The sequence below is a fragment of the Amblyomma mixtum genome, chromosome 3 (genome assembly GCF_055824585.1).
Source record: "Amblyomma mixtum isolate Tamu chromosome 3, ASM5582458v1, whole genome shotgun sequence".
In the NCBI taxonomy this organism is placed as follows: Eukaryota; Metazoa; Arthropoda; class Arachnida; order Ixodida; family Ixodidae; genus Amblyomma; species Amblyomma mixtum.
In genome coordinates, this window is record NC_143014.1 from 162,824,978 (window position 1) to 162,847,970 (window position 22,993).

A 22,993-nucleotide genomic window follows, 5' to 3' on the forward strand; every position below is an offset into this window, starting at 1 on the left:
CTATAGGCTGTATCAGTTGTGTATATATGCTCCTGGTCTGCAATAAATCCGCTGAGTTGAAAGTTAGCGCTTGTCCCGTCTATGTCCTGCGTTCTTCCCGCGCTATCATTACTGTGTTACAATGAATTACCAACCTGCCCAAGCCTATTCCGTTCTGAAGACGATGTGCTATGCACAGCGCGAGAATGTGTTGCAATTTAACTCGAGGCTTGCTCTGCTGTGGCGATAGCCTAGTGCTATCTCGCAGTGGCCAGCGAAACTGATTTGTTCGCGCGGACGCGGGTTCGAATCGCAGTCGCGGTTATTTTTTTCACTTGGCAAAAACTAACGAACATCGCAAATACAAATATCCCTAGATCTTACTCGGGGTTTACCCATTGGAATAGTGATTTCGCAGTAATAAGTTTAACGTTTACAGTAGATATTTCGAAGAAGTTGGCTGAGCTTTGTCCCACGGCCCAAAGTGGCTCTTTTCTTTTTTTCTACTGCGCCTTCACTGAGACCGTGAAATGTATAACTTGAAAGACGCCGTTTACATTTGCCCCAATGCAACAAAAAAGTGTTTGGCCGGGAGCAGAAAAACGGAACACATATTCGCGCTGCGTGAAGGCTTTGCTGATTGAAAGACTCAGCTCTGCGCAGTAAATGTTGACGAAACTTATATGATATACTGTAATTTACGAAGAGACACCACACGTAGCAGTGGAACATGCGGTTGGGGTTTTTCTGGTTCGGAGTCGAGGTGCACGCAGGTTGGTTGGTTTATAGTGTTCAACGTCCCAAAGCGATTCAGCTTATGAGAGACGCAATAGTGGAAGGCTGCAAATAATTTTGACCGCATGGAATTTTTAACGTGCACTGACATCGAGCACTACACGAACCATAGAGTTTCTTACTATTACCTAGAGGGAAAGCTGGCAAGCCGTCTATGGGAGTTTGCATGGAGACCCCACGTGACCACCTCAGCCACCATGGGCGCTCAAAGCATCATGGGGCGGTGAGCTACTTGTTGCGGAACTGCAACTTTTGGCCAAAAAATAATAAAAGAATAAAGCTGTTTGATAACTACAAACGTCCTAACATTCAATATCTTGTCTAATGATTGCAACAAACGAGCAGAAAAGCATTTAAGTGCAAAGTTTGCCTAAAATAAGAGATGACTAGCTTTCCTATTGGCCAAGTGATGAACACTAAAAAAACTAATATTTCGTACTTAACAGGCGCACTTTTAAAAGTAAATATGTTTTCAAAAAAAATGTTGTTGTTTAGATACTTTAAGAGGTTTTTTAATGGCATTTCGGAAGAGTAAAACCTTTTATTGGCGTCGTGTGTCGTCGAGTTTTCACTACTATGGCTTTTGCACACTGCGCTCGCGCGAAAGTCGTCTGCGCACACACGAACTACGTTTTCGGAATGAAACATCTTAGTAAAGCCACTCCGTGTTCCCAAAAAAATACAACTGTTCCGCAACAAGTAGCTCACCGCCCCATGATGCTTTGGGCGTCCATGGTGGCTGAAATGCAGCGCCGCCAGCTTTCCCTCTAGGTAATAGTAAGAAACTCTATGACACGAACATTCCGCCTCCATCGAAATGCGACCGCCACGGCAGGGATAGAACCCGCGTCTTTCGGGTTAGCAGACGAGCACCATGATTACTGAGCACCATGACTACATAGCTCATTTCAAGAAAGGGTGCTTCACAGTACACTATGGGCTAAAATTATGGCCGATATAATATCAGCATTTTATTCCAATTCTATAACCTTTTCGCTCTTCTTGAATCGTTCAAAAGGCACCAAGCCTCCGTTATCGCCGGGATCAGATGGTCAGCGGGGTGGACAATAACAATGGCGCGGAATCGAATGAAAAGAATCGTTATATTTTGCAAGCTCAGAATATGAAATTTTAAAGTACACAGAAAAGAGGCCAGACACATAATTAACCTTAAACGTTGCGTATCGAAACTAGGTGATTAAAGCAGCAATGGAAAAGCAAAAGGGAGCGTACATTTTTCGTAGTAAACATAATAAAGAGTAAACAGACAGTAAACATAGGCAAACACAAAAACATAATAAACGTGACTTCAGTCGAAATGAGTGTAAGCCAAATTAAAATTGTTTGATGGGACGTCCCTTACACTAGTCAGCAATGAATTTCATAATGAAACCCATGTGAAATGAGCAGTGAATTGGACGGAAGTCGTTCTAATCTCCGGTAGCAACAGGTTTAGTTTTATGATGCGAGCGGAGGGAGTACGCGGAAGTTTTCTGTCCTTTAATAGACGCAGCGGGCGCTTATTGTGACGAAATTTACGTGCCAGAATCCCGAAAAGCGTTTGTTTTGTACTCGATCACAAATTAAGATATAGGCTTGTAGTAAAGAAGGTGCATAAGACGAAGTTACTACACATAAATATTGGTGTTTCTTTATTGCGCTGAACTGGAGATAAATGCGCTAAAGCTGCGTACAGTATTAACGGTTCGCAGCGAAATATGCCAATAAAAAGTGAACCGAATGTGCCTACCGTACTTGAAGGAAGTTTGGTCCCGCAAGTTCGGCGTACTTATTTCAATGCAGGTTTCAGTTCAGCTGACCCGAGCGATGCATTGATTCAGTAAGACACCAAGAAGGCTGGGTCGAAAAGATACAGGGGGAGAGAAATGAGTAATTTATTTTTTGCTACCGCTTGGCGGAGATCGAGTCACATATGCGCCCTCCAGAGGAACGGTAAGTTTTTATTTTTGGAAATAGGGGCCAGAGCAAATGCAATGCGGCGTTGAGTCATTTTTAAGTCGTGTCAGGAAGCTCCGCGAACGGTAGCCAGTGCTCCTTCTCTTCCTCCCCTCGAGGACACTTCCTTGTTTCATAATGCTTCCAAGCAGGCCTGTGATCTCTTTATTCCCAGCCTCCGCTTTTTTACGACGCTGTAAACGATTCTGGCACCCCATCTTCATCCATTATTCCCGGAGGAAAAGCGATGCAGTCCAGTGGCATAATTTCCCTAAGCTTTTTCCATCGCAGGCTGTGGAGCAGGTTGGACTCGAGCGATATGTGCTATCAGGGCACTGATCGGCGATCAGGCAGTGGACTACATAAAGACGCCTCGCAGCAGCAGCGGCGCTAGCGTTGCTTATGAGATAAAGTGGACTCGTAAATTAAGCACTGCGCAGTGCGCGACGAGGCCAACCGCGCTAAATGACTTCGTCGTACGCATCGCTTCGAGAAACGTCGAAGATGGGGATGATATCTTGTAGTGTGATGCAGTACGAAAGGCACGGTAGCGAATTCAAGTTTTATGTTACGCTCTGTTCCAGATGAAAAGGACTTGGTCAACAGTGGCTGAATTTTTTGTACAATTATATTGCTCGCGTTAGCCTCTTGTGAAAATAATCGAAGGAAACGCGCATCCGCTGGATATTTAGTGATAAAGTTAAATAAGAAACGATCAGGGTAATCAAATTTCTGTGTCATGTATAGCTACTTATGCGAACAGTGTAGGCCTAAAACATCAAGACGCAATCCCCCTCCCAACTATCTTCGAGTGGCATGAATCAAAGGGAAGAAGTTCCAGCTTAGACCTAGGCATGTACAGAGGTGGTCCGGGTCATTAAAAATGTAAAAACTGCAAACCAAAAATTTTCAGGAAGCTCAATGGTGAAATTTAAACCGAATGTATGGGATGACGCGGTTCGGTGGATAAGGTATTCCGTGCTTAACATCTTGCAAATCATCTCCACAACGACGACAAATGGAGTGCGAAAACAAGAAGATGAACGAAGACAGAACACACACTGCGAGCGCCCGTAGTGTTTGTTGTTTCTTCGTCTATCGTCTTGTTTTCGCGCTTCTTTTGTTATGAATCATCGATACCATCTCGCCCAAATTTCCACCATTGTCATCTCCACAGCATCTACTATCAGAATTGGCTTCGTGCATACCATGACCACCATCATATAGTATTTGCAGGGCCGCGTTTCAGTATAGTAGTATTTGAGGGCGCTTGTGAGTGCCCATTATTTATTGTATTTTTTTTTTATTTTTACGGCTTCTATCTACTACGTAATCAGCAAAGAAGCGGGCTCAACAGCAAAAGAACATCCTTTCTTGTGACGAGCATTACCCCCAGTAAACGTATTAAAAGCATCGTCGTTAATCTGCGTGTAACACATTGTATTCAACATGAAACGTTTTGCTGATTAACTTCATGCAATTTTTTTTTATATTCAACTTGAGAGGTGAAAGAAGGCAGTTTTCAAGGTTGAACGGCATAGAAATAAATTGACGCATTCTGTTTTTTTTAATGCTATCGTTTGGAAAGCGTGGAAAACAAAAAAGAAAGGGAGAAATGTATTTTCAAAGCATAGACCGCGCAGCTCCAGCCATGTTCCTATCACTCCTCCAACAGCGCGTCATAAACGAGTTGGATTACCAGTGACATATGTTAGAAAGGGCTTCAAAAAGAAAGCAAAATAAAAGTGCTCTGCCCGATTACCAGTGACAGTAGGCATCGTTGGTGGCCTCGTGAAACGAAGCGAAAGGTTAACGCAGCAGCGCAGAGCGCTGTTCAGGCAATCGAAAGAGCGCCGCCGATGGGACAGATCTCGCTATGCGAGCAACGATGCTCACTGAGGGGGAAATGTCGTCCACGGTATTAACTGGGTCTTCGATAAAGCCGCGATAAATTGTTGAGCCTCGAGCATGAGTGTCGTGGGCACGCAGCGCGCTGTCATCGAGCGCGTGCGTCCAACGGCCCAGTGCGCTCTTTGAGAGCACGCGAAGAACCCGGAAGACTGCGTCTCGATGCTTCGACGGCCACTGGCGCCGAAGGGGAAATGTCAGGCGAGGCTGAAAAATGTTCACTCCGCTCGCCATGCTGACTGCTCTGGTCCTGCGACTCTTTCCGGCTTCGAATCCGGGCGGTTTGGGCGGCTTATAGCGCTTTGCAAAGGAAGTGCGCAACGCTCTGTTCAGATTCTCTCGTTCCAATTCACTCAGAGAGAGAAAAAAAAAAGAAAGGAGGGAGTAGTTAGGTTACCGGGCGAGCAGAGCTGCTGTGACTGCTCCTGGCAGGTTGTCGGGCGGCGGCTGGACTTCTTACGCTGGGAAGGGCCAAGTCGTATCGATCATGGTGCGCGTACGGCATGCAAATTTCAGCTGCCGGGCGCGCTGAGCCGACTGTGCGGCCGCGCTGTCGTTGTGTGCGGTGAGCACGAAACATCTGTGGCAGAGGACAGTTCCAGGCCAGGCTTAACGTAGGCGTTGGTCGCCGGTCTTGCTGGTACAAGGTACGAGGGCGCGGCCCGATTCCCCTCTGGGAACTGCACTTCCTGCCACCTTTTCTTATTTTACACCTACCAACTGTTGCGCAATAAGCGGAATTTTAGTTTATTGTTTAATCTCGCCTGCAACCGGGTTCTGTGCTGTCGTTTCTACGGATCGGATCTTTTCTGTATACCTTTTGTGGCGTCGGTAAAAACAGCGTTGAAACTGAATGTATCGTGGTATCACCATGGTTTAGTATGTCATTCTTTTACTGGAAACTTTGCCGTGGACCCGCATTTGGTTGCTGTACCACTGACGTGGTCTCTCTTTTTGAAGCAGCAACTTGAAGACAAAGAGCTGACAGGAACCATATCTGGGCATCATTTTATCCGATGTCACGAATCAGCAGCTCGCCTCTCGAGAGACTGCGAAACGCTGTAAGGCCTTACGATAAATAACTCTTGGTTGTGTGTCATGCAGAAAGATGACGATGACTACAAGCCGTGACGTGATAAAAACTAGCCGATCTGTCAATACGCGAACTCAATACGCGAGCGTTACGGCTTAGGACTTGTTGCTTTGAAATGGTTAAAACAGCCCACTGCCACTTAAGGCGAATACATAATCCCTTTCCAAAGAAACCACACCCCACCGTGGACTTTACTTTTAGAGCCCCGGATCGTCTGGCATCTCTCCTCGAGGAGTATACGGAATCCATTCAAAGTGCCGATCTAAATTCCGCGTGGATATATAGCAAACTAGACAGCGTCACTGAGGCTCACGACTACGTTGCATTCCATTACCCTGCACAGTAGGCAAGTAGTGTATACACTGCGGAGTGAATAGAGGTGATCTTGATGCACGTTCCATTTCCCACGCAGATCACGAGGAAGGTAGCTCCTGGAAGACGCGTGGAAAATTTTGTACTGACGCCGGTCTGCCTCTTGTAAACACAACACACTGTCTTGAGGAAAAAAAATGCATGAAAACGCTTTTTTACACTGCGATCACTCCCCTACGCACTATAATTAAGGCTGTTGGCTGACTTGCACGTCTTACGTGCACTGCAAGTTATTGTTTGTTCGCTAATCGTGGTTGTTTTGATCGCGCAATGCTGTAATGACTGCTAGATGCACGTAGCTGAACTTGTACGATATTCTCAAAGCCTTTGTTGCGAAAGCAACATTACTGGAGCCCAGCTCGGCTGGTCGCGTATGCTCGTGGTGGTGCGGCTACCAAACGATGTGCCGTTGCCTAGCAACCTGAGTTACTACCCGAGCTTACGCGAGTTACTCGGGTAAGCTCCGGTAAGTTCGGACGAGCGTCGTGCGATCTCCGCGAGAGGTTGCTCGGGAACAGCAACATGGGTCGCAACCTGCCAGTGCCACCTGCCACCTGCCAGTGCAATGGCGCATCGTTTAACCGCGGCGCCACTGCGCTGGTAGTGGTATATAAGGACTCGCCGCCATCTGTGAATCTTAAGTAGGAATTGTCAATTCAGCATACATGGGCATTAACCCACTAAAGATATAATGCCACACCCCTAAGGAGCCGCCGCGGTGGCTCAGTGGTTATGGTGCTCGGCTGCTGACCCGAAAGACGCGGGTTCGATACCGGCCGCGGCGGCTGGAATTTCTTTGGAGGAGAAATTCTAGAGGCCCGTGTACTGTGCGATGTCAGTGCACGTTAAAGAACCCCAGGTGGTCGAAATTTCCGGAGCCCTGCACTACGGCGTCTCTCATAGCCTTAGTCTCTTTGGGACGTAAAACCCCCATAAACCAAACCAAACACCCCTAAGGCGGAGTTTAAGTGCCCCCTCCAAGTACTGCGCGTACTGCGCGTTACAAGTGAGGTGCCTAGGGGTTATTAAAGCTATAGTTTAAAGCACTAAGCTGGTTTCAAAAAAACTGTCAACAAAATAAGGCTGGTGATATCTGTCACAGATATCATCAACCGTTTTTTTTTGTCATTGGCAAAAATTTTTTGCAGCGCCATTGTCAGCATAGTAACAATCTGCCATTTAAAAACATTTTTAAGAGGTGATGAAAAAGCATAATTGAACCATGCTAGAAACGGTGACTAGTTACAAGAATGAAAATAAGACTTCGTAAATTTCGTCCACAAAAAATAACCCTCTGCATTGTGCTCACTCCTATGCCTAAAGTGTAAAAAAACAATTTTAGGCGACGTAGCCCGACTGCAGAGAGAGCTACTAAGTTTGAACAAACCACGCGTCACAATCGGTTCTGGTCGGATTTCTTTGCTAAGTTGAATTCTAAGTATCTGCCATAACCTAAGCTCTGCCTTCGCTATTGCCATCACAGACAATATTTTTATTCTCGCCTCCGACAGTATGCTGTCCTTTTAGCTTTACTGTAACCCTATTAACCCATCCATACCAGCATTATGTGCGAGATCAAGTTTAGTCGGCGAGCAGGAAGTGATGCAACAGAACCGATGCAAAAGTATTTCGTATTAACAGAGACCACGATTTACAATTCGCATTTGATGCGCAGCAGGCATGCAAGGGCAACCTCAACGAAACAACCTGAATGCGCCTTACTTGCAGAAGGTAAAGTTCGAGTGTGGCTATAAAAGCTACTAAGATAACTTTCAAAAGTAATTGAGAGGAAGAGCGGCCGTGCAGTATTCGTGTTTCGAGGCACTTGCCTCCAAATTTCCAACCCAGATAGCGTAATTATGCATGCAAGGCGGTGGCAGTCGGCGATAAACTCCCACCGGCGTTGAGAGGAATAGCTGCAGCTGACGTCTGCTGTTTCACTTTCGGCTAGAGAAATCGAATAGAGGGTGTAGGAAACAGCTGCGCCACACCAGTCAGGCGTTTCGCTTCAATCATCACTGTTTTGCACGCGTTATTACGCGGACTGTGCTGCGAATTTGGAGGCTAATATCTCGGACCACAGGCGTTCTACGAAAATTATACTGAACTTGTAGTATAGAAATCCGACCTCATTAAAATTCTAGTCTTGTCAGGTACATCCATTACAATGACTGAAGTAAAACAAAATCGATTTTAGTAAATTCGAAGTTGAGGACGGTTATCCTCTTACTTCAAGTCCACATTGTTAGCCAATAAACATATTCATCCCTACCACCTTCGTGCAGAAACAGCTTTCCTGTGTGATAGTGATCGTTTATTTAAAAAAGAAAATCTGAAAGTGGTATTTTGTTTGCTTTTTTTTTTCGAGTTTTTCTGAACTTGTTTTTCTGCGGTTTTCATGCCTCGTTGCCGAAATTAAGTGACAGTATTTGATCCAGTATGCGGAAAGAAAATGTGTTGCAAAATCATTCTGCAATTTCAGATCTGTTGATTATGTTGATTGGGGCCGCCTCAGCCGGCTGCGTGTGGAAAATTTTTTACGAAATATTCTTCGCAGGAATCCCATGATAAATCACTGAAATGTTCATTGCCTTCCCAATGGCAACCACCCAAGAGAGGCTGATCTCCTTGGCCGGTACGATTATGTGCTGGGTGGGAATCATAATACGATTTGAGAATTTTGGTGCTTCAATTAGAACTTACGGCCTTTGCTCGGTGTTCATGTACATTGTTTCGTAATTAAAAGCCACGTTCACTCCTTCCTTCCCCCCCCCCCCCCCCCCTACGCACCATGTACACGGACAAACACATGAAAATAAAATTGCCTTTTGTGTTCCTAGAGCGCTTAAGGTCGCATGGTAGGTGTGCAGCACTTACTATATGGGACAAAAGTAACTGAACCCCCGTTCACGTTGCGAACCCTGCCTCACTGAATGCTGGCGCCACAACAGGAGTGCATCGTAAGGTGGCGCCCGCATGCAGTGCGGCAGGGTTCGCAACGTGGACGGGGTGGTCAGTTACTTTTGTCCCTAACAGTGAATACAGAAGTGCAGACGGGTAGCGAGCATAGAAAATTCACATCAGTCGGTTTATGTCCGACGTTCATCCTGGCTCTTACCTGACGAGCACCAAATATGGTTCTGTAATTCAGTTGGCTTCTCACAGGCTGCTATAAATAATTTTTTTTCAGCACTTTCGCACAGGAACATACGCAGCAGATCCACCGAACATTTCAGAACCATGTCCGGGCAATTCATGGCACTTTGTCGCAAATTATTGGAGACAGGCTGGCTTTATTGCTCTTTGGCTTTTTCTTAGAGGGTGCTAGAACATTTCCTATGTACTTGCTTCTTTTGAGGATGCTTCAAGAGGGCTGCCCGTAAATTCGGACCCCGCCTCTGGCGCTGCGCTGAGAAACCGCAGGCGCAGGCAAAGTGCCTTTAAAAGGAGAAAGGAAATACGTGCCTTGTTTTACCTGTCACGCACTTTTTTCGTCTCATTCGGCAGTGTGTTGGCTTTCCCGATTTCGCATGCGGAGAAGTAAAGATGGAACCCCCCCTGGCCCCTTCTTTTCTCCAGCTTCCTTCTCCCAGCTTCCCTGTCCGTGTTTAGTTTCCCCGAGATAAATTCAAGATGCGCGCAAAGACGACGCGAGATAATACGCGTTTCGGTGCGGTACGTGCCACTCCTATCACCAAGGTGCGTGTGTGTGTATAAAAAGACCAGCGACAGTCCGGGGAAGGACCAGTTCTTCGACAGCCCTCCGAGAATGCGTAGCTTGGTAAGGTGCCTGGTTCTTCTTGTCGAGAAGCTCGTCGTTATTCACTTCGCCGCACGAGCTCGCTCCAATCGAGGATTAATTTGCATGAGAAAAGAACAGATCCTGCATTGGAGCATACTGGACATGCCATGATGCCGATGCGCCATTTTTGTTCATCCTTCTTCGTGACCTACAATTTAGCAAGCCTGAGCACCATGGAGCATATAGCAACCATCTGTCTCAATGCATTTGTCACTCTTGTTTTAGCTGTAAACACAAAGTGAGGAGCTTTAACTTGATCAAAATATACAACCGTATGTTTTGATTGAGAACATATACCGAAGCCTGGAAGCCTGTGCTATCCAGGCTACGGTAACATGGGTCCATCCCTCGTTCGTCACGGATGTTGTTCAATGTACAAGATGATGAATGAATTACATTGTTAGCTGTAGATGGCATGTGGAAACGTTGGCGCACCGCGCCCTGACTAACCCTGACCAGGTTGGAATGTGCGGACAAATACTAGTCCCTAGAAATCATACAATGCATGAAAAAAGAGACCTTGAACGCAAGCCTTTTACTCTTGAGCTCATGCTGCCTTAGTCATGTTGTTCATTGACAAGTATCTCAAAAGGTTGTGCCGTATTTGTTCTCTTCTGCTTTTAGGCATCACTAACGGTACTTGCTGGCCTTGCGGCGACCGCCTTTGGAGGCGTAACGGTTGGCGGCCTCGGCGACGGACTAGCGGGCGCCGGGGTAGGAGGCAGTGTGGTGCTCATCAACTCAGGAAGGGGAGTTGGAGTCGTAAAGTCTCTTCCTGGCCCATCCTATGTGGTGAAAAGCATAGACCATCTGCACAGAATAGATGGCGGGGGTGCATTCGTGACACCAGGTGGAGCAGTAAGCTTCGGCGGCGGCGGCGGAGGCTTCGGCGGCGGCTACGGCGGTGGCTACGGCGGAGGGTACGGCGGTGGCTTTGGCGGAGGCTACGGTGGTGGCTATGGTCGTGGCCACGGTGGCGGCTACGGAAGAGGCTTTGGCGGCGGCTACGGAGGTGGCTTCGGCGGTGGATACGGAGGCGGCTTCGGCGGCGGATACGGCGGAGGTTTCGGTGGCGGATACGGAGGTGGCTTCGGCGGCGGGTACGGAGGAGGCTACGGTGGCTACGGAGGATGCTTTGATGGCGGATATGGTGGTGGCTATGGCGGTGGCGGCTACGGAGGTGGCTTTGGAGGTGGCTTTGGTGGCGGCTTCGGCGGTGGATTCGGAGGTGGATATGGCGGAGGCTACGGAGGTCTGCGTGGCTACGGTTACAAAGGCTAGACTTGAAAGGTTCGTCCTTCGTCCCCTCTAACTGCGAGTGTATAAGGCGAGATTTGTGTTCTTGAGCAGATTGCAGCCGCTAGGCTACGCGATATTCACTCTGCTGTGATCATGACCGCTATTGCATGAGAGAAAGCTGACTGGGTTTTAGGTTGTAAAGGAAACATTGTATTTTACCTGAGCGTACGAATCCTTGACGTTAGCCCATCTATCGCGCTAACTGCAAAAGCGGATGCAATCTTGTCATACGCACTGAAAGCATGCCAGAATACAGCGCAAACCATTTTCTTCTTCCGTGGCAAAAACTAAAGAAACACCCAGTTCGCTCTAGGAATGACTGCGCATTTTTTTCGCAAGCCATAACAAATGGAATCAGGAATAACTTCAACGTGTTCGACGGATGAACGATCTGCAGAGATGCTGCAGCCCGAAGCGTGCACCAAGTTTTGCATGCTTAACAGTGTTTTCTGCTTCAGAGTCTAATCTGATATCCACTTAATCAAAAAGCAAAAAAAAGGTTATGTACTTCGGATTATCAATTAAACATGGCGCAACGTCCCTTCGGGCCCCATTCATGAGTTATTTGACGTCTAAATTTACAGTGAAATGCAGATTTTTAGCAAAACGACTACCTACATCAGTGCTGCACGCCGACATTAAAATTCTGTGCGAGAACCGGCATCCAGCCAAAAAAGTGTCCCTTTCTTTCAAATGCTTCGAAGAAAACACACTAACACGTAACAATTGCGAACATTACGTCAGTGAACTTTTTTGACGTGCATAGTAAGAAATGTAGCGGCTATCGATTTTTTCCTTGCACCTTCCTTGCTTTTCTCACACCTGATCTCTAATTTGTGTTCCTTCTACCAGGGCTCGTGTGCACTAGACGGATCCGAGTAAAGTGACAACAGCTGCGCAATTTTCAACACCTTTCACGACCTCGTTCACCATGGGTCACCAGGCATCGATCTCCAATGTATGCGAGTGTAAATAAACATCACATCATCGCTATGCCAAAAACTGTTTTCAGAAAGGGGTGCTCACGAACACGTAGCTTATAAATGCGGTTTATGATGTTACTTGCTATCTCATGAGCGCAACTGATGCAAAAAAAAAATGGTTTTCGTATTCTTATGACACCAGGCGGAGCTCTGCAGGTATAAACTGCGCTGAAGTGAGTATATTTGAAATGTAACTCTGTTTTTCTCGAGCCCTGAATTCAATATGAAAGCAACAATGGTGGCAGGTAATCACTGCTGACTACTTGTGCATCGCAGTCAGCAGTCAGAGTATCTTCACACTTAGAGGTACTCTTTTGCAGGGTACTTAAGATGTGCTGACACTTCAAAGATGGTTTTCCAAAGATGGCTGTAGATTAGCTGTAATAAAAGCTATGGCTATATTCTATATGGATGCAGATTTCATTACAGCGCAAAACTAGATCAAAATTTTGCCGAGAATTATTTATTTTTGTTTTTATTTTTCAACTAACGCACCTCTTTCTTGACATCTGGATGCAGAGCCCTGAAATTTTATATAAGAGTAGAAATACTTCTTCAACTCAAGTGGGATTAAAATTATGCGCCTTGAGCAAGATATGGTTTTGTTATGTTTTTCTATTTCGGTGCAGTGAAATTGCCACCCATGAATGATTGTTTTATAGCCATAGGATCACAAATTGACTTATGGTATTGTTTCTAGTTCCAGTCATGTAAAATGCAGTGGTTGAAATATGTGGAAAAGCTTATTTGCTTACGACTTATAGTTCGTGAGAAAAAGTACGTAAACCTCCAAAAATGCTGTTTTGAGAAAAATTCAATTAAAAATTTTCAAAACTCACCTTTCCGCTTAGCGTGACAACACAAATTGCTTAAAAAATGATTTTTAAAGTGCGATTACCCAAAAAGTAATACACCGGGTGTGTCAGCGAACACTTTCAAAAATTTTCAAGAATAAGCTTTTTGGGGTAAAAATATGGGTTTTGGGGCACAGCATAGTATTACCCATGTTGGCGGAAACCCGAAAACCGGCGAATCATCTCAAGTAGTAAGCTGGTTAGATAATTATTAATAATTTAACTAATGGAGTTGGGCGACTAGTTGCAATTAGGGATTTGTAGCCGGTTGTTAGCAAAAGCCATATCAGTTTTTAGATCTTCGAAAACGCGATTTACCCTCGTCCCTATAGCTCTACAAAATCTGGCTGCGTCGGGCGAAAATACAGGCGCTTTCAAAAGCATGTAGGCAAAGCAACCCCTCCAGTGCACGTAACTAGTCGAAAAAGCCAAAATTTGTCCAGCCAGAGCGCCACCGGTAATCGCGTTTTCGAAATTCTAAAAACTGATATGGCTGTTACTAACCACTGGCTACAAATCTCTAATTGCAACTAGGCGCCTAACTCACTAGTTAAAAAGTTATTAAAAATTAGTTAACAAGTTTACTACTTAAGACGATTCACCGGTTTTCTAGTGTCCGCCAAAACTGGTAATACTATGCTGCAAAAACCATAATTTTACCTCAAAACTTTTACGCCCAAAATTTTTGAAAGTGTTCGCTGGAACACCCGGTATACTCTAAAAGCTAAAGAAATGCTCTATCAGGTGGTCTCGAAAAACCTAAAAGTCATTCTTGCTTTGACAAAACAGTCTCTCCCCACCCCGCTTTAAAGGGTGCTCAATCTTAGGCTATTCTACTTTCTTAAACTTTAAGAAGTGTAAACAGAATAATAAGAAAAAATATATAAATATTATATAATGAGGGAGTAATTACTCATTCGTATTCACCCAAACAAAACCATACAGCAACAAAGCAAAGCTATACTTCTTTCACAGAAGCTTCGTATGGCTGCGCTTGGATGGATGCTAATGACTATTTACTCCTTCACTATAAATCTACTAAACCTTGTAGCATTCCTCTTAACATTGGACCTTAATTTTTTTTTCTAATAGTGTATAGTAAATAGAAGACATTCAGGTCGATATACCTGTGATACAATTGTATACAGCAACAGATATTTCTCAAGCCTGCAACGTCCACTTGTAACACAGCAGCGTCTCTATACGTGAGTATCCCTGAAAGCTTCTAGAGCAAACAAGAACAAACGATAAACAGGAAATGGAAGCGCACTTCTCCTACGAGAGTAGGGATTTTAGGATACATAAAAGAGCGTTCCTGGGCAATACAAATATGCATGTGTACAGATAGCGCGGTTAACAATTATTTTTCTCCTATTCACGGACTCATATTTGCGTGCCAACGGCGAACCATTTGTGAAAGTGCATTTTGAGCATCGTTCCTAGCCACAAAGCCCTCAACCAAGATTGTCCCACATTCACCGCGTATGACCCAGATAGCAGGATGCTTCGTTAGCAGGAATTCTGGAGAACGGTCTAGTTCTCTTGTTTTCACACTATGTGGCGCATGACGAGAAACTAATGGCTGTATTTTTTTTTCTGAGGTTCGATCAGTGTAAGAATACGCGGCCACAGCGCGACGCGTAAGCACTGCGGACGCATTGGCATACGGCTCTACAGCGTGAGATGCAGTAACCATGTTCTGAATATGTAGCTCTGACAATTTTCCTGCTTGTTTCGACGACCATGGCATTAACAAAGAAAAGCCCAGTCCCTGCTTCCTTTGAAACCGCTAGAAAAAAAAAAGGCAATTGGAGGTGTACAGCCTTTAAAAACCGGCTTTTTGTCTCCCGAAATGGTTGATAAAATCGTTTAAAATTTCATTGGTTTTGGAAGGAAGGTTAAGTGATGCATCGAGGTGCCGCTGCCTCTGATGTGTGCGGCAGATCACCTAGAGCCTAATTAATGCAGGAGAATCCAGTCCGTTATCTATACGATTAGCTTTTCGAAAAATTGGCGGAGTTGCAACGTAGTTAAACCGAGTAGACGTGCGAAAGCGTGTGTTTAGCGGTGTTGTTGAGAGTATGATTGCTTTCGCGCTAAAAAAACGCGGCTTCTCCCATTGAAGCCAGCTACTACTATCCCAAATATGTGATAACCTTGCTGCAGGATCAACTGGCAAAACGAAAGGAGCAGGATGAGACAAAAGGCAAGTTGCACGTGGTATCTTGAAACTGTCTAGCGAACAATAAATCAATGACATTACTATTCGCTCTTCTTGGGACAAAAATGTGACGGTGATAGTTGTGCACTAACACCCTTCTCCCGAGCCCCCCCCCCCCCCCCCCCCCCCCCCCCCCCCCCCCCCTTCCCTGGACTGCGCGAACACTGAAGTACGACCCCATGTATCTGTTCCAGACACACCAGGGTCACACGACCCTAAAGCTGAAGTTTTCAGTTACGACATACTATAACCACGGGTGATATTGATAACGGACGACACCATAAACCCAGGAAAGTGTTCATCACACCCGCGGTAATGTGGGTGATCAGCGCTAGCTTGCCAAGAATTTAGCACACAAAGAGGGACGAAAAGAGAGACGACAACAAGAGCTCTAGCTTGCCCACCTTGTGCTCTAGAAGTGGTTGCATTTGCTTTGAATGCTGCTGTCATGCATGAGTGGGTAACGACTGTCGTCTGGTTTTTGCACGGTAGCAACTATGATGTATGGTGTGAGAAATGCTTTGGCTGACTTGAGCATCTAGCGTGCAGCGTCTCGAGGGCGTTCGTAATATTTTCGACCCGCCGCAAGTTTGCGGCTCTGGCCTCCCGCATATGTCAAGCGTTGAGAGCACGACTGTCCGCCTCGGCTGCATATATGGCCCTCCCACAACGTTACTTATGTGCCACGTTCCCACTGGAGGCTTTATCACAACTGCTGCGGCTGCTACTGCGCAGGCATGCATGATGCCGCGCCATGCAGTAATTTCGGGATGTTTTCATGAGGTGCATTTCAAGGCGTTTGGCGACGTCTAGTTGGGACCGCGCACCCCACCTCTTGACGAAGTTAACATGTGGCGCGCGGCAACGGGTATACGCAGGGATGCGAGAATATTCGAAATTCTTGAATTTCGAATCGAATATGCTTTTATTAAATTCGCTGAAGAAACAAAATAGTGCATGTTCAAAAATATTTGAAACGAATCGAATGTGATCCAAGTGTTCAAATAGCTTTCGAATAACAGACATACAGTTCGAATCCCGCACTCTGTACTTCGACGGCTGTTTCAAAAACAGGGCCCACTCCGACGTCGCGCAGCGTGCGCAGCAACGCGGTCCATTCGTGGGGTGGCCTTCATGATGCTCCAGCGTACGGCCTTCAAGACTGGGCGACGCGGCAGGGTTTAGCCACGTCGAGCATACCCTGCCTTCATGCCTGACACCGGAGGCCATGGCTCATAACTCTCGCCCCTCTCATAATTTCATAAAAGCAAACAGCAATTTTCCGAAGCTTATGATACGACATTCACGGAGTTAATGCACTGACTTCGTGCTGCGTGTCTCGCAATAGAGATGACTGTTGCGTCTTTCTACAGCCACAACTTTAACTCTGTGAGTTACAGTGCTACCGCTAGAGGTTCGCCATTTCGCATGAATATTCGTTTTGTACGAATATTCGATTCGTATTTCATTCGGTCCTGTAATTTTTTTTGATGCAATGTTGATTGCCTCAGGGCATTACTCGATTCATATTCCATTCGGCCTGTGGCTGAACTGTTTGTAAACAATTCGGTGCCGACGCCACACTATTCGCATTGGAATCGATTGCGAAAAGTACTATTAACATGCCCCTAGCTGTCTCTATCGGTTGTGGTCACGTGGTCGTGGACGTCAGATGCTGACGACGATGATCGCTGCTGCAATACAGAGGCCGGAAATCTCTTTATAGCTAGCGCTTTAAAATTTGTGAAGGATGCCGGAATTCTTTATTGAAAGTGCCATTATTGAACCGAGCGGGCATTAGGTGTAAGGGGAACTTAGACGAAGACAAGTCCGCTTTTCGACGCGTTGGTCAGTAGTGTGAGGCTTCACTCAACCCCCTTGTTCGAGTTCGTGCTTACACAGATATAGTCAAGTCATCCTTACTTAACAGCACAAAGATGCCAGGAGCGCAGCCAGAAAGCCTGTTGAATAGCTTGACGAAATGCCTGCGCCCATGTATAAAACTTAGCCATATTTAGTATAATACCCTATGGATAAAAATTATTTCGCTTACACGACAACAGGAGAAAATGGCATTTTCACGTAAAGTTAACAGTAACAACAGGGAAAGAAGGCACACTAGTTAATAAAAAAGGAACGAACGTGCAGTGCGAAAAAAAAACAAAACAGATTATGCAGCGATGCATAACTTGGCCAAGATTCCACAGAAAATGCCCTTTGTCCGCTCTGATTCCTCACAGTCTCTTAGCAGCCCGCTTTTTATGAGAAGAGCTCATATAAGCATATTGTGAGAGTTGGCATTGGGAAACAGTGTCAGCTACTGCTCTGACTGCAATGCCATTTAAATAGATCAGTTACAAGCATTGCATTGTTCGGAAAAGCATAACCAAGAGAATTGAGGCCACAGCGGTGAGCTTCCCTTTCCAGAACAGGTGACAGTTGCGACGACACAAATTTATCTATAATGCTTTGGTACACCTTTGAGGTCAGCCGCCATGCAGTCACCTTTCTCTAGTACAGAAACTTCACAACCACCTTCGAGATGGTATGAGCAAGGGACCTACAGCTGCAAGCAATACTATGCTTGGCATCAATTCGGCTGTTACTTTGTGTGTGACACTAATGCGCAAAGAAGCAATGCGTCATTTTAAGAAACAGAAGATAGGAGGTGCCGGCTGTTGCCTATTTTATACTGCAGTATCTCACAAGGCGGACAACACTGCATGTGAAGTTTTGTTCTTTACTTTTTCAAACGTTGTAGCTATTCGGCAAAGTTGCGTTGTTATACTAGTGTAACGCTCGATAAATGACGCATTTTTGTTTCCCGGAACTAAGCGAGGTAAAGAAGGCTGTTTACAACGTTATTTATGGTTTTTGTCCGTAGGTTTATTCGCAAATGTTCAAAATAATGCATTGCAGCATAACCTACAACGTTCTAACTGCGTTCTGACGCGAAAATAATTGAATTCCTTTCTACCTGCACCCTCAGGTATTTCGAAATTTCGAAATATTTTCGAAATATTTTCGAAATTTCGGAAACATTAAATAGCTAATGGGGCGAATCGCACGTGTTGGTACATATACCTTATAGAAAATGAATACCGCGCGAAAACAGGATGACGGACGAATAAGAAAACCTAACCTGCTCTAATCTTAGGGCTCGGCATGCGTACATTATAGTGCACTTTATTCGAGATGCGCCATTGGAAGTGGGTTCCAAAGTTTAGAGTCCGGTTTTAAATAACTAAAACGAATCAGTTGTTTATTCAGGGGTTTTTGGACGCTATAGTGTGAATAAGAAGCTGCGGGCTGTCAATTTGGCGGAATGCCATATTTTGTCGCTTGAGTAAAACACGTTTTTGGGCAAGTTGGTAACATTCTTGATTCATATTGCAGCGAAGAAGCACAAACACACGTAGAAGGAACACGCAAAAAACACGGTTGAAAGGGTAATGCGCTCAGAGCAAAACTTGCGGCTGTTTTTATGACGGCTGTGTATTTGAAAGCTGACTAGATGGAACACTATACAGAATAAAAGCGGCACGCCCCATGTGCACAATGTCGAAGGCGGGATTCGTATCATAATCCCTTCGCTTGAGGATATGCATATGAGCGGTAGATTTGCATATGCACATTTTTGTGGAGCTTTACATGACCACTAGCACCATAGAAAAAGGTGGGATAAAAAATAAACATTAAACGAAACAAAAGAATAGCCATATTTAGCTTATAACTTACGCGCTGATCCCTACTTCGAATGAGCATTTCAAAGACTCGTATGCAGATGTAAAGATTTTACTGCAACGATAAATATCGCGTCTCTCAGTTTTTCACGCCACGGGCTTTCTCGGAGGAAACAACTCTGAATGTGTAAAAAGTCGCTGTGATGCAAAAATAATGTCATGCTGCTGATTTCTTAGAAACCTTTGTAGGAATCGCAAGACAGCACTCTTTTCATAGCAATAATATCAGGCGCTATGTGCTCAACAGTGTACATTGGGAATTCGCACCTTTAGCACTCTTCATATCGCAACCGGGATGCTTTTCTACTTCCGCTAGAGAACACAATAAATAATGTTTCTCAAAACTGTTTGCCAGAACTGTTTCCCAGTGCAGTTTTTCAGAAAACCTTTCATTTAGCGTATCTTAGCCTTAGTTGCTTATGTGCCATAAACACAACACAACAAAACTCGAAACCGTGAGTTTGGCAGCACGCCCTTTGACGTACTGGTGCAGACAGATTTTTGTCACATAATAATATCATTCCGTGACGTGTATCATCATGCGCACCTTCGAAAAACAAAATGTGATTCTCTGATCCCTGGCGTACTCCTCTGACATACTGTCGAGCTACGATGCGACAATTTCCACCCATTGTGAGACTATATATTAAATTTTGTACATACCTGTAAAACAAGAGAATTTTGCAAACTTGACTTGTTTCATGCCTGCATAGACTATTTAGATGGAAGAATAAAATTAGGAAGCGAAATGGCCAGCGCTGCCTGAAAGGGTGAAGTAGGCATCAGCTCCGCTTTAAAGGACATCGATGACAACACCATTCAGTTATTATTCTAAGTGAAAATTTATTTTTTGTCTATTTCTGGGTGCGTTGACGTTTGCCCGGCAGCAAAATACGCGTTTATCGCCAAGGAATTTGGGCTTCTAAATCTTCCCGCCAATCGATTCAAACTCGCGACGTCCTTACCGAAAAGGACGGGTTGCCACCGTTTTAGAGTGAGTAACTGTGTAGCGTGGCATCTGGGATCCGCTCCCAAAAATTAGTGTCGGCACGCATTTTACTTGAGAAATCGTCCGATAACGACGACTCGTGTATTTCGTTTCCTGGCATTTTGTAGTTGATAAAAGCTTCCTTTTCGGTGAGAGTGGCGGTTTCGATTTGAAAGCGCGGTACGCAACCGATATAGGCCAACTGCTACTTGTCCTCAGTGCGCCTTTAATGCCGATGCCAAAAGCTACTCAGACGAACTCATTAAATATACAAATGCAATACAAATTTTTGCAGTTGCTTTGAGGAAAGAAAGTGGACGAAAAAAAAACTGCACGTAAATATTCTCAGCTGCCTGGAAATCAATTAGTGTACAATTTCCTCATGCAATACCAGCGACGCAGCATTTGAAATAAGCTCGTTCCATTACTAAAATAGAAACACATACCAGACTTTCTTTGTGCTTGTGATCATAAAATTAAGAAAGAAATTGCGATCAAAGAATTTTGACAATAAACACGAATAAAATTTAGAACAGATCAACAGAAGCAATGCTAAAATAAAATTAATTGCATGTGCATATATGTGCGCACGCATACTTATAGTATAATGAAACGCACACTGATTAACGAAACACTAAACTGGTTAGAACGAGCCCATCACTCCACAGATAAGTGAAAGAATTGTGTTGATAAACTATAGCTTCTCAAACGTGGCTTCACGTGGAACAAAGTGGCAATGTATTTAACTACAATAAAATAAACGCAGTGCGTTCTTTGTCGGAAATGACAAAATCACGCCGAAGCCAATTGTTTTTCTCCGAAGCATAGTGTCACCAAAACGTTCAAGAAAAGTAAACTATATCTTTGGTACGCGGCACTCTAGTGCTACAGACCGAACAAGTTTATTTTTTTCTGGGGAAAGTACTTGGACATGCGCGCGGCTTTCGATATGCGGTGGCGCAGTTCTAACAACTATGTTGGCAACAAGGTCTGGCGCGACTGAACACGCCTTTTATTCAAGACCCTACATCTGTAAAGTGTGTTCGAGGCACTTTAGAGGCACATAGAAGACATGCATGTCAGTTGCTATAACACCTCGCGAACAACGTTCGTTTGAAGTAGCTAAGGAAGTGGTTTGAGCGCGCATTGCCAAAACAAGATCGATGAAGAAACGTAACGGTGAGGCTTGCGGTCAGGATAGCCTCACCGTTAGGAGTATGGGAGTAAAGGAGTATGGCTTTACTGGACTTTACTTCTGTGGTGGTGGCCATGCTGCATTAGTTGCCGAAAACAGAAGCCTTATACTACTGCCGGCTCTATCTCTCTCTCCCATTTTTCTTCTCCTTCTTAGCCTCAATTAATTGCTCGCTTTCGTTAATTAAGTTTCCACAACCGTCGGTGGTCAAAGTGATGACGCTTCCAATCCCAAGAGCTTTGGCTCAGTAATGGCAAACTAGGTGAGGCGCCGTTTGGAAACGCAGCCTAATTCTTCGCTTCCTCTGACATTCTCCCGACGAGTTTTCTTCAGTGTCGAGCGCGGGATACTTCGCTGCTTCTCAGATGAGCCCCGTATCCCGTATAGTTGTGTAATAGACACAGGGATGGTCAGGGATTTAGACAGGCGTCGAAACGTATAGGGCTTCGTTTGCACTACAGCCGCAAAAAATACATTACTCGCGGGTGACACAATGAATGCCAATTAACGAGCTACTTTTTAGCGAAGTTATGAGGGCAAAAACTCTACTGTAAATACAGCCCAACGCTGTTGTTTGCGGTAGTCCAGTACAGCCTGCCTACCAAAGAGCAGGGTATCCTCTGCAAAAAACGTAATTAAAGAAATGTGTCCAGTTCCGCTAAGGTAGTGAAAACGGGTATGGGGCGGAGGCTATGACGTGCTGAAAAAGTTAAACGGCAGTTTTTGAGGTTGCGAACAAATGTGGCGCAGTGCCGTTGCGATAACCGAGCTAGCGCAGCGCTCTGTTACAACTGAACGTTCTTGGTGGGGAAGTGTCCGTGGGAGCAGCGGAGCGCATGCATGGGAAGTACTTCACGTCACGTTTCATGGCGTCAGCGGCCGCAGCTTCTTTGTTTCCCACGCGCTCGGACCAAGAGGTTTGTTTGTATTGCAGTCATTGTCTTTCCTATGTGGTGACTATACAGCCTGTCTCATGCATCTGGTTACTCCTCATCTTTCACTGCTGAAGTATTTGCGGTCATCACTGGACTTACGAACGCGACGAAATAATTTTGACACACGATAATGTTTGGGGATGCATGAAAAGCTGCAACTACCGGGTCAAAAATAGAGAGCGTTATTTCTGGGGCTGCTTCCTGTTCATCAGAGGAAGGGCCAGCGGCAGTTATGCTCCGATTCCAGACAAGAAAGCATTTGTTAACGGTGCGCCATTTGAGTAGTGTGCGCTTAGTGCGCCCGATAGCATTCCCCCAGGTGCTCCTAAGGTACTAATATATTTAAGACCGCCACCTCAATCAGGACCAACTCCATTCTTGCGGACTTCACTCGCTTGAGCTTAATTTGAGCGATTAACAAAAGCCAGTTTTAGGACTGATTATTTCAAAATACTTCGAATCAGTTATGACAATATTAGGCTGTGATAAGTGGTTCGAAGTATTTTCAGTAAAGCTGAGCCAGTGCATCTGTGTGCATTCTTTACAGCTAAGGAGAAAAGATAAACGAAACTTGTTACCTCATGAAACACATAGCATATGTCTCGGGTGGACTGAAAATCATTATGTTATGTATACAGTGTATACTGTATTGTTCGAAACTTTCGAGAGCAATCGAAACAGTAAAGCGGGAAAAGGTTTTCTTTAACATGCTTGAGGAATTGAATCTAGAATCAACCTGCTGTGCCACAACTGGCAAAGAGACGATGCTGTACTGGAGATGAGCGAAGACGTGCGCAGCGCCCAAAATACCTTCTAGACACCTCAATGCTCCCTCCTTTTTATTAGCGACTGAGCCGAGAAAGCCTGCGG

General features: G+C 45.1%; 1 protein-coding gene across 1 annotated transcript; it reads left to right on the forward strand.

Annotated features, from left to right (window-relative positions):
* Window positions 1–9,872: 9,872 nt before the first annotated feature.
* Window positions 9,873–11,186, forward strand: LOC149352565 (uncharacterized). The gene is made up of 2 exons (XM_089575704.1): window positions 9,873–9,884; window positions 10,530–11,186. The coding sequence occupies exons 1-2, from the start codon at window positions 9,873–9,875 to the stop codon at window positions 11,184–11,186; spliced, it is 669 nt and encodes a 222-aa protein (XP_089431830.1).
* Window positions 11,187–22,993: the final 11,807 nt, after the last annotated feature.